Source organism: Phaethon aethereus (assembly GCF_964289735.1).
Source record: "Phaethon aethereus genome assembly, chromosome: 18".
In the NCBI taxonomy this organism is placed as follows: Eukaryota; Metazoa; Chordata; class Aves; order Phaethontiformes; family Phaethontidae; genus Phaethon; species Phaethon aethereus.
In genome coordinates, this window is record NC_138594.1 from 10981835 (window position 1) to 10994892 (window position 13058).

A 13058-nucleotide genomic window follows, 5' to 3' on the forward strand; every position below is an offset into this window, starting at 1 on the left:
TTTTTCTGAAATCACGTAGCAAAATTTCTTGGGTTTTTTAATGAAATATGATGTGTTGTTAACCTTTCTCAAACAGCTTGTTTATCTGAGGTATCCTTTAAAGGAGTTGTGGTGTTTTTTTTAGGTAGTTCTGTTTCTTAATTTTTTGTCAGCCTTAATTTTTCTCAGCATTTTTCTCAATTTCCTTCTGTTTTATTTCTGTAAGCAAAGATATTTGTTTATCTAGACTCAGCAAATGAAACCTAAACAAATTTGAGGCAAGAATGTTGGAAATAATTTTGTCTTTGTATTCTTTTAAATCGAAGGTTATAATTAATATCAGGAGTAAATTTGTACTGAGCTACGTACCAACACTTAATTGCTTTTTTAGGCAAGCTCCATGCTTTGCGGTGCACTAACTGTATTATGAAGCCTCATCTATCTGGGTTAACTGAGAACATTGAGTGTTTCCAATGTTTTTGTTGACTTTATCACTGTGCTCCTGTCACTTTTCTGTTTTGATTTTTGGAAATCCATTGGTAAAGTCTTTGTTGGAGACTGGAGCACGGGTGCTTTTCCAGCCTTCTGTATACTAAAGCGGTCCGGCAGAAACAATTGTCTTTCTGCAGTCAGCTGGAGCAGTAGTTAGTGCAGTGCAGCTGGAGGGAGTAGTTGTTCTGGGGAAGGCAATGGGTGAATTTTTGAGAGGATACAAAATACCTGCAGTATAATTTCCACCAGTTTGTCATGTGGAATGAGGACTGAGGAAGAGAGAGTATGTGCCCAGGGAAAAGGAGAGATGAGCTGGGCAGTGAAAGATAACTTAGTGTAGAGAATGGGGGAAAAGATGTCTTTCTCCCCTGAAAATGCATTTTCATGTATTGAGGACCAGAAGTAAGATAAAAAGGAAGAGAGGGGTTTTTTTAATGTGTTCAAGAACTCTGTTTAAGATGCAGCCTTTTTTAAAAAGCTGTTTAGAACCTTTGTCTTTGTAATCTTTATTTACATTTTTCTCCTTTTTTTGTGAATGAGCACTCCCATTTCTTGCATGACACATTTTGTTTATAAAGAATATCAAGCCGTGTATATAGTTTTACTGCACTAAAAGTGCTGGGCTCTAGTGATACATTTATGTCACGATAAAATCAGCATGCTGCAGTGATGATGTTACAGTTAAGTCTTGGTCTGGCTAAAAGAGTTCTGAATTTAAGGTGTTGAAAGCAGCAGATTTACTGTGCTTTTGACTTATCTGGCAAGAGATCATAACTTGAAGTGGAGAGAATTGCATATGAGAGAGAGAGAGATATTTTCCCCCAAAAGGGGAACATACATAGGATATTGAGGAAGGAGAACACAGGAAGGAACGATATTTGTAGAACTTGGGAGGGAGAGTGAATAACGCTTGCTGGTGTTATATAAAAGAGGTGGGGTTTGGGGGCAGGGGGGAAACCCAAACCAACAACAACAAAAAAAAACCCACCAACAAAAACCCAAACACCACCACCCCACCCCACCCCCCCAAAACCAAAATCCTCACTTGAAGATAAAAATGTGTGTCCCTGCAGTTAGGAGATGGTGATCAGTGAGCATTGGCCTTTTGGTTTTCATTTCTTTCTTGTAATTGCTCTGTTCTATGGTAAAGTGTTTAAACACATGAATTAAACTTTTAATGCATGCCAAATTAAAAAAACTAATATGGAGACACTATCCTAAATGAAGGACTCTTGTAATTAAACGAAGCTTTTATCAATGTAAAATTAACGTTATTGTGCTTTTTAGCTACATCAGGGGTTTGATTTTTTTCCTCATTGAAAACAGATATTTTGTTCATATCTTCCAAGAATGGTAACAAAATATATCAGTATTGTTTTCTTGTATAAGGAAATAAAAGCTTTTATGTGCTTATGTGTATGTATGTCTGTAGAGTTTAAATCTACTTGGTAGATGGATATAGATACATGTGTGTATAGAATTGGGAGAGCTGAATACAGCTAAAGGAGCCTACTTAAGCATGTCATGGGACTGGTGATCCTGTTTATGCTTATTAAGCTCAGAGGTATTTACTAATAATAGGAGAAGAGTGTTTTTGATGGACTTTCTGACAGCATTTGAGATGCAACGACATCTGTAGGTGGGCCCGAAACTTGACTCTTGCAATAAACGGTGCTTCATGTGTTGGATATTTTTTTTCTTCTGATCCCTCTGTTTTTTACATCCACTTCTCTTCCTTTACTGTTCCCCTTTTGTTGTCCTGTTCATCCAGAACTGTGCAAGTCATGCTTCTGCTCATAAACTTGCTGTTTTCCAAGGGGTAAAAGTTGTTTAGGCTTTTAATTCTGGTGAATATTTTTGTTAAAATGCAGGGATGCAGGTTGAATTCTGTTTACGCAAGTGTGGCCCATAAGAAAGGGCAGGAAAAATGCGAAAAGGCAGATAAGACATAATTATTGCTTTCATCTTGACTTTCACTTTTCCATACCTCTTCTTCCTGTGGCAACTTGGTTCTGAAAATACTGTTTTATTCCCCTTAAAATTATTCCAGGCAGTGTGTATTCTGACTGTGAATGTTCTCTGGTTCATTTGAATTTTTTCCTTTATCCACAAACCTGGTGTCTATTTTGAATACAGTTTCTAATTTACATTGAGAATTCAGTTGTAAACTGGTTCTCACCCCCAAGTTATCATTCTAAATGGTAATCTGTTAGTTTATGCTAAAACGCAGCAGTCTTGACTTCTGTTAACATGATTCCTGGCTGATTAATGTCCTGTTCCTAAGAACATATGCAAGTTGTCCATTGTCTTCGTGTGAGGAAATCGCATCCTGTCTTGCTTTGATAACTCTTCAGAATGTAATAAAACCCAAACCTTACTTTATTGCTAGACTGGTGTGAGACATACAGTGTATGTCAAGATGAGACATGTTTTCATAAACTGGCTTGTGATTTATAATTCCTGATACTAATTGGTCTGGTCATGGGGATAGATATGTACATGTACAGTTATTTATTTATTTTGCAATAGTTTGCGCACTATGTCTTTAATTATTGCACATATGTGCTGGAGACATTGAGAAAGATCAAAGAGGTAGGTTAGCAATTCAAACTAGTGTTTTACCAGTAGAGTGTCCAGATGGTTGCCAAGCAGCTGGGAATTAATCTTTTGCTACATGATTAATCTCTACCTCAAAGTGTGTGTCTCTAAAAAAAAAAAGGGGGGGGGGGAGGCGGGGAGGGAAGAAAGTTTGATTTTTTTTTTTTTTTTTTACATGTATAGGTCCTGTTTTTTTAGGGAGAAAAGTCATTGACAGGTAATATATACTGTTATTGCTACATGTTGCAATTGTGAAGTAAAGGTAGGAGTACAGTTTTAATGGCTGTTTTAGGAGATCCTGAAATGAGTGTAAGAAGTTCAGTAGCTGCTGAAATACAACATAATTAAAAAAAGGAATAACACTGGGGAAAAAAAAAGTGGTGTTGACTCAGTGTATACAAAACTCATTTACTTCACTGGACTCAGCACTATGCAGAATTATATGATGTTTTCAAGTAGTATCTACTGGTTTAATATGCTCAGATTTTAGTAACCCCCTTCGAAATCAGTATGAGTTCTGGATGTTCACAAGGTTCAAATTTCAGTGCTGGCAATTAAAGATACAATTTGTTGCATTTTTGAGCTGTCTTTTCTGAAATTGCAATCTAATAAGTTATTACCCTGTGTAAGCTTTCACAATTCCTAAACATATTTTGAACTTGTTTTGATGCTTATTGATGTGAGAGTCTTTAACATAAGTGGCAGATAGATATGTTATGTATGGAAGTGAGACACTTGCCACTCCAAATCATGCTGTTAAGTAATACGATGTGCTGTAGTGCTAATGTGCATGTTGTATGTTTTTTTTTTTGCTATATAAAACATTCTTTAGAGTAAAAATAACATTTCAAGTTATTAGAGTTGTTGTACAAAGCTGTATGCTTTTCTCCTATTCCCACCAGCCCCAACTTGGAAATCTATGAAAAAAATACATTGTTCATTGTTCTCTCCTGAAAGATGCTAATGACATTTACATATGAATAAGAACAATTGTCCATTCAATTATTTTTCCGTATACAGCAAATGTGTATTAATGCTCAGTGTCATTTAAAAAGTCAAACTTTTTTTGATGAGGAAAGCTGGTATGAATGATTTGATTTAGGACAAAACCTTTCATTTTACTGGCTATAAAATGGGGCGATGTCATATTAATTTTTTACTGAAGTGAATATCTAGTTTCTCTTCAGAGTAGTCTGTAAAAATATTGTAACTGGAAGTAGCAGCTGTAGTGTTTTTAAACAGTAAAGATACAAAGAAGGTTAGATATGTGGGGAGAAGTATAAATGTTTGTTGGGTCAAATAATATAGTCCACATCATAAACATAGAGTTTTGTGGAGGGACCTTTGAATCTGGGCAAAATGCCATGTTTATAAAGGGTCTTTTTACATTCTAATTTCTGGCTTGCATTTTTCACTTGCTTGATATTGCTTTTCTTTCAGTCTTTCTCTCTCTGAACTGTAAGCTCTTTGCAACAGAGACTTTACAAGATATTTATTTCACCTTGGGCATTGCATTGGATAAAAATATTGATATTAAATGCAGAATTTGGAGTGGTTACTGTATCTGCTGTTGCAAAATGTAGTTATAAATTTTATTTTATTTTTTGGAAAATTTTGTGTTAGGCTCAGAAGATGAGCACAAACATCAGGAAAAAAGCCCGATGCTAACGTGAATCCCAGATGGAAAACCTGCTTTTATTGTGTGTAATGTTCCACTAGGAAAAATATTATTTATGACTTCCTTTAGTTTATAGGATTTGTTCTCAACACCTGATAGAGCCTTGCGAATGTCAATCAAGTAAAACCAGCTAGGTGGTGAAACTACACCCCACCATCACCCCACCCAGGACATTTTGGGCAAATGTCTGCACCTGAAACAGTGAGAAACAATGACCCTTGATACTGAAAAGAATCTCCTCTGCATATCATAAAAATTCTTTCTGTCAAAGACTCAGAATAGTCTTCCTTTATTGTGTAGAAGCCCATTTATCAAGGGGACCAAGCTGAACCTCAGGGAGATGCAGCAGGTACTGATTCTGTACCTGGAACTTCTCTTGAAGTCTTAACCTGTGAAGAAAAGCTAATTTCTCAACAATGTGGTTTTTTTTTTTTTTCCCCTCAACAAAATGTTCATCATTATAGCTTGCACCTTGCTTATTTCTTTGTAAGGAGTTTTGCTAGGGCTGCAAGCTGTCTGTAGACCTACATTGCTTTACATTGGCATGGCTTAAATGTTCTCGTGGTTTTAGCCTTCTTGGAATTTTGTGGTGAACTGTTACACATAAGGTCATCCACTTCAGGCCTGTTGTGTGTTTTGCTCAAAACTTGAGACTTTTTCACCTGTCATCCCTCCAAAAGGTTTATTCTCATTAGTTTAAGCAAACAACACAGGCTTGAGAGTCTTACTTAACTGTTCCAGAAAATAACTTTTCCTCTTGCCTGTCTTTTAGATTTTGAGTAAAGATCACTAAACTCTCCTGTACAGTGTGCTCCTCAAATGCCATCTGCACTTGCAAGGAAATCAAACCTGTTTGTGCTTTTAAGACTTGCGGTCGTATTTGATACTTTAGTCATGATATGCACGTTTCACTTTGCTATAGACCCAGAACATCAGTAAGTCTTCTCTCTTGATGTGCTTTCCCCTGTTTTAATTGTGAAGATTTTCCAACTCTTGCCTGTCACGAGGAGGGAATATGATCACCACATTCATCGATGTGTGAAAGATGAGGTGTATTTCTGCATGCATCGTACACCTTTTACCCTTCCCGCTTTCTTTTTGTATTATAATGCATTTCTCTCTTCAGTTAAAGCACTTCAGAGTAGATACTGATCTTCAGAATTGTTTGAGCAAATGGGCAGAAGCTGCTCGTTAAATATAAGATGCAATATTAAATTACAGACCATGTGATGAGCGTGCTGGTTACAGACATCTGAATGCAATGAAGTTGGAGATGAGCAGTATTCTTCCACATGCTGTAAACCCAGCACAAGTTTTTCAGCAGTTCAGTTTTGAAAATAGAAGATTAGTTCCGATATGATTACATTTTATATTTACTGTAGAAATTTCTGTTCAGATAAATTGTTACGAAGTATGAATTTGTTTCCTTTTTTAATGCCAGTGATTTTTTTTAGATATTTAGGTGGTTATTCTAACTCTTAAATTGCTCTAAATGTTAAAAGTATTAATTAACCTCAAAGCTAATTTTAAAAATTTTTAAGGGTACAATGTAAGATACAGAAATAACACACAAAAAAATAGCGTATTAATTATGTTGAGATACACTATTACGAATTATTTTTGTCTGAAGTCAGCATGTCTTTATGTATAATAAATCTTGAATGTTTTTAAAGTACAGTATCTCCTGCCTTGGCCTGCCTATATCGTTTAAAAGCCTGTATAAATTGTTGGTATTTATTTTTTTTAACCCTGGATGCGAAAATTGAGTAAACACAATTCAGTGGAAAGTTCTAGTTGTTTGTTGGTTTTGTTTTTTTTAAGATACCTTTTTCTTCCCTGAAAATATCAAAGCTTTGTATTGTGCACTGCTTTCCTTTAGCAGCTGCATAACACCAAGACACGTAAGTTTTGTCGTATGTTGTAAGATATACAAGTCATTATTCTACATTGTTAGTTCTTACTTTGAAGTTCTCATTTATTGTTTACATCCTTCTCCCCCTTCCTCGCTTCCTCCCTCCCTCCCTCCCTCCCCCATGTATTCATAGACTTGGAAAAAAATCTGGCAAGCAAACAAGTAGTGTTTTGTCAAATATCCAAAAAACCCCACCTCTGAATGTTAAACCTTCACGGTGCCCCCTCTGGCCTAAGGGTGATCGCTGTAATGAAGACAAGTGAACGGTGATCAGTAGTCCAAAGCTATCTCTGATAAATATTGTTAGTCTACTTATTGATTTATTTTTAAATCGGGTACTTAAATATTTCTACAAATGTTTGCAAATGGTGACAAGATTAATGTTTGTCTTCTAGCATGAAAAACGGAGATTTCACCTTTATTTTGTCCAAGATTTATGACAGTTGCAGATTAGCCTGTTGGTTTTAGTTTGACAGTTGTTATTTAAATTTTCATAGCACCTAACCTGTGCTATGAAAATACAGGACAGTGATACAATGAAAACCCATTCTCAGGTAACTATTGGCTGGTTTTGGTGGTGTTTTGTTTTTTTAAATTAGGAAGAAAGTGTGACTATGCGCATAAAAGCAGTTCTGTTGATACCACCCTTCATGGCTTTAAATAACAGGGACAGCACAGATGTTTGACATCAGTAATGTTTACATGGCCTTAGGGTTTAATTGCCTCATACTCTTTGTAAGGAGAATAAACAATGACAGAAATCCAAAGGAATGATGTTCAGGCAACAGCAATGGCTGCATTTCATACATAGTTGCGAACTTCTCAACTATAGCTAAATATCTACACTTTTTTTTTGTCTGAGTGGTAACATGCGCTAAGTTTCCTCCTCTAGGGCCTCTTAAACTGGTAAGAAAAAGTATTGAAAATGAGGAGCATGAGCTCAATTAATTGCTTCTAACTAGGTGAATGACTTTGCTAAGTTGTTTTTATCAATTTTCTCTAAAACTTATGAAGGTCTTTGATACTGTTGTAGGTTATTTTGTTTCTCAATATGTGTTTAATAAATAAAGTACAGGTGAAGTGCAAAGGGCACTTTACAGAAGGGTAGCACATAAAGTTACAAAGCGCTATTCCAAAGGAAATTGAGACTAACTTAGCAAATGAGGTTTGACATTTGGTAACTACAGATAGGCAGTTGACTCAGTTTAGTATGGTTTTAATTTGAAAGATACTCCTTTATTGAAGTTAGTAGTTAATAACATGTTTAAACTTTGAAATGGAAGGGGAGAAGTTTTACTCCCAGTTGTGAAATGATGAGCCCATTTGCTTCAACCCCAGCCTTAATGAGATCACTTTGAGTCATGTAAACACATTTTTTAATCTTTTTTATCTACATATGCAGTGAGATTGGAAACCTGCCTTACACAAAGGGTGGGTCAAAAAGCAGATTTGTAAATGCAGCCAGTACTCCAAGCTTTGCTATAGGACACTTTTGTTGTCCTTATGGTTTCTGACTGTTTCGGCAGTTTTCCCACAGAAGAAATGGTTAAGTGTAGCATTTTTAAACTGATTCATTTTTACGGCAAATGCTCAAATTAACACTTCCAGAAGTTGTGATGAAGATACGTGTGTGTCTTGGAACTATGGACCATTATAAAATTTAAATGTTGTTGGAGATTTTCTTAATTCATTTTAGTTTTTTACCAGTTATTCATTACAGCTACGGCTTTCCTCTTAAGACTAGCTGAAAACTCCATGTGCACATCAACTATTGCATTTCAAACACTTTAATACGGGGCTCCTCCATTTATTTATATCGTAGGTCCTGAAGGGACAAAATTATGTAAGTTGTGGGTGAAGCAGACAGGGCAGGAAAATGTTGGGGGTGCTAAAACTTCAGAACTCCATTAAGTTTAGAGAAGTTGAGGACCCTGAGTGCTTTTTCTTATCACCTTTTCAGCCCTCAGCTGATGAGGAGTTGGTCTTTGTGATTTTTCAAGTAAGAGAGGAAGAGCATTTTTTTTAAAAATTTTTTTTTTTTAGTATTCAAAGCAGCAGTAATTTATTTTCTTATTACAGTGCTTGCCTTCATTAAGAGCTGGCTTCTGTACCTTGGACAGACACATTTTTCAAATTTGTTTGGTTGCAACTAGCTCTCCTGAGGTGCAGCTGCCAGTCCTTTTTGCAAAATAGTCCCAAAATCTGTGAAATATTAGGGCCTGTCTGTTCTACTGGAAGTAGTGCAATGAATTAATGAACTACAATTGATGAGAGCTAGTGCAAGTGCAAGAATGGTGTTAAGTGGAAGATTAATGACAAGGAGTGGGAGCCAGCTTCAAGTACAGGGATTTCTGCTATCAACCTGTGGGAAGACAGCCATGGGGCTGACAACAATCACCGTTGCTTGAAGATACATGTCCGTTTTTAATACAGGACAAATCTGAGAGTATGATTTATTTTTATGTTTTTTCAACCTATGGAGTAATAAAACGTAGACCAGATCTCAGCTGATGCAAACCACCAAGGATTAATTTACATCAGCCAAGACATTCCTGCTTTATTAATGAGTTCTAAATGTAATGTGTTTGTGTGGATTTAATAACTATGTGAGTGCAAGAGCTATACATCAGTAATTCATAAGCTTTTAATGTAATTCAAGTAGATTGGAGTCTCTTTCATGTTTAGTTTCTAGTATTTGTGTTTTTACAAGACCTTCATATTTATTTATGGAATGTTCACAAACTGTCTATCTGGAAGTGGATTACTGTGCTTTTTTTTAAATCAACACTTATTTATCACCTGGTACTAAGATTTTCTTCTATAATGTCACTTTGTTGGAGGGATATATGCATATATTTCTTTTCATATATACATATGCTTATATTTCATGAATAGAACATGCATTTTTATTGTGATGCTTATTTTTGGATGATAAAGGAGATGGCTGACAGCTGAGAATACTATCTATTTTCTTTGGATTAATTGTCAATCTAACTTCCCACCTGGTAATTTGCATAAGACTATGTTCCTATTTAGTCTTAGGAGATAGTTAACCTCTTTATATGTGCTGTAATAAGCAGGCATATACTCTGGGTGTCAGCGGATGTGGTGTCTGGAAATGGAAATGCTCTTCTGTTTTCAGTTCTTGAGGAGTCTGTGGTATTTACTGCACGACATTTTTCATTTTCAAGTTGACTTGGATTTTTGTAGCTCACATTTTCAAATCACATTAAACAGAAATATATAACACAAAATAACCGTATAAAAGACATTAATAATTTGCAGTGTGTGCCCTGTTTGTATACAGTAGATAAAGATTCATGCATGAATGACTACTTTTCATATGTCAAAGCAATAAAAATAAAGGCAGAATGAATAATGCTTGTTGGTTCCTTTTGGAGTTTGCCAGCTGAGAGGGTTAGAAGTCAGGTTTGTAGCTGAGCGAAATACTATTTGACAAATTAGAAAGTGGCTGGATGGTGATGGGAGCCCAGTGTCCAGCTCCAAGGTGGGCAGACCTCAGCACAGTCGGCTCTTAGAACATCCCAAAGGCAAATACAGATCTTTCTGTTGGCAGCAGACCGCTTGAAGATGTCTCCTGGTGTGATGTTGGTACTCGCACTCCAATGATTTTTGTCTGCGCTCTAAAGTGAGGGGGGTCATGGGGATCTGTCACTCTGGGGAAGCTCTTCTGGCTGCTTTTCTCTCTGAACAGTGGAAATGATTAAATGTAGGAGTGGAATAACCTGAGTCTGAACTCGAGGTGTCACTTCTGTTTTCAGAAAAACTCTGAGGAACACAAAATGCCTGTCATATTTGCAGAGTCGTGAAGACAGTCTTTAATGGCGTAGTGAAAATACGCAGGAGACCTAAAAATACTATCAAGATGAAAAGTTAGACTATAAGAAAGAAGTGGTAACGTGCTATTGTGTCGGAGGGGTTCCAGTACACTACTTTGAACAAACACAAGCAGAAGCAGGAAATGTATTTCAGCAATCAAATTCAGCAGCAATATCCTTAATCCCATTATAAGTAACGTTTAAAAGGAAATGTGCTTATAATGTGAAATCTCTGACTAATAGAAAACAAACAAAAATAAACGTGCATCTGGGCTAGAGGACATTCTTTGTATAAATGTAACACCTGCCTAAAGAATAAAAGCAAGTTTACCATAGTTGGTATATTAACAGAAATATTAAAAGTTGCATTCTTAAGTGTTTATTTAAATAAAGGATGATAGCTTTTTCTGGGCAGTAGCAGTTGTTTTTATTGCCAACTAAAACATCTTACAAATTCATTTTCTAAATAAATATTTTAGGTTGAGATCTTTTGTAACAGTTTTATCAAATAAACATGAAAATACTGAGAAACTGTATATAGATTTTTTTTTTAATAGAAATTATTTGTTAGTGACTTCCCATTGCGTTCTCAAAGACATAAATGAATAATTTAAAAGTTATGCAAAGGTCCTTAGAGTAATTTCTTCTTTATTTTAATTATTAAGTTATATATGTGTTCTGTTTTGCTTTTAAAGCTGGACATGAAAATGAAAATAGCAGAAGGTAAATTTCATGAAGAAAAACTTAAGTTACAGCAGAAGCATGATACTGATGTTCAAAAGGTAAGAAGTGTTTATATTTTTGTTCCAAAGACAATATATAAAACAGAATAATACAGAGTCAGGTTACAATAAATAATTTGCAATTCTACTTTTAACTTCTTCACAACTGTAGTTAATGTTCCTTTACAGTGAGATTGTAGGTAACAGTTTGTACAAGCTGATAGGAATGCAGAATATTCTATGATAACATAAACTTAGGAAGTGAAAAATGCTTGTAGAAAGCAGATGAAAATACAAGGTGACTTGTTTATTTGAACAAGACAACCTCTTTTACCAGCCTAACAGCTTCTGTGCATTTGTATGCTGATGAAATTATAGACTCCTGATGTTTCTTTTAGAAAGAAAGCACTCGTGTTATAGGAAAATGTGAACAAAAATACTTAAAATTTTTTTTATGGACAAAATGCAAAAAATAACAGTAGGAAAATCTGCAGGTATATCACACGTGTTCCCACGAATACAGCAATAGTGCTTGTTCTCATGCCTCAGTTTTGACGCTGTATCTTAAAGCACAGGCTGGTCCATAAACAGTTCGTTGGTTATGTTACTATATTGTTAAAGCTATATTTGCTTGTAATTCTTCACAGCAATAAAATGACAGTAGATGTACTTCCTTTCAGTTAAGTTGGATTTGTCTTTATTGTGTTGCATAACACCACTTTTGGGAAGATTACAGACAGACTGTCAAAGACCATACTGTTACTTTTAATACCATGTTTTAAACGTGTAGGCTCAAATTCTGCGAGGGCCTAAGTGCACTGAAGCACTCTTGTCCCAGGAACATAATGGGGGCTAAATGCTCGCCGTCGGGATCGTCATGACTTACCCTGCTGTAAGCTTTGCATTACTGAGTACCTCTGTTTTTGTTTCTTAAGACCGAGTCACAGACTTGGAGGAAGTTAGTTGACACAACGCTGTGACACATCAAAGCCTCCTGAAAGGATGTTAATATTTGGTCAGGTGCATATTTGGCTCATCTGTTCTCAAAGTCTGCAAGCATAACTAGTTAGCAAAGCTGAGAGTCTAAAGGAAACAGCTTTGTGAGAATAAGAAATAGTTTAAATGCTTTCTCATCCCTTGAGTTGTCATCCTTTGCTAACTGATGTTAGAATTCCGTCTTTTGAAGTTGTTTAATAACGTTGGATATTTTAGAAAAGGTTAAATAGTGTCATATTAATCTTTAAAGACACAAACCATTTAATGCAGATGGAGTTATATTGTTTTAAGATGAAAGCTTCCGTTTGATGAGAGATTTGGGGCACTGTTATAAAATTTCTCAGACTTTAATGTTTATCTTAAACATGAAGTTTAAATTAAAATACTATCTCAAAGTGTGCAAATATATTCCCACATTTTTTCCCCAAAATCAGAGCGTACAGAAATGTGAATGTAGTACTTGCTCTATTCCAACCCATTGTTTCTTGGAATACATGCAAAGAGTGGCAATCGGTGAAGTTCAAGAGTGTAATGAAGTTCACCAATTACTTAAGTATTTCTTAAACCTGCTGAGATTTTTAGATGCTTTTAGATAGTATTAGGCAACATAATTATGAAAAGTGAAACAAATTCTTTCTATGTGCAGTAGTAGCACCATGAAACTTCCAAACTCAACAAAAGCAACACTGGATTTGCCCAAATCAAAAAGAAAACAATAAGACCCTCCTAAAACATGTAACTTTTTTTGTCTACTCTATTGCCTACATTTATCTAAATAAATCCTTTGTTTATGACTTGGAAGTCTTAGCTATGAAAATTACTTACATTTAATCACTTATCCC

The 13058-nt window shown here is 35.5% G+C and overlaps 1 protein-coding gene across 1 annotated transcript in view; it reads left to right on the forward strand.

The window, feature by feature from the left end:
* The window catches only part of CEP112 (centrosomal protein 112), a gene marked incomplete at both ends in the record, with an annotated part of 184569 nt that overhangs the window by 24407 nt on the left and 147104 nt on the right, over positions 1 to 13058 (forward strand). Inside the window, one exon of the mRNA XM_082008283.1 lies at positions 11194 to 11280. Within this exon, the coding sequence (XP_081864409.1) occupies positions 11194 to 11280 (87 nt within the window). The remainder of the gene's footprint in view (positions 1 to 11193; positions 11281 to 13058) is intronic.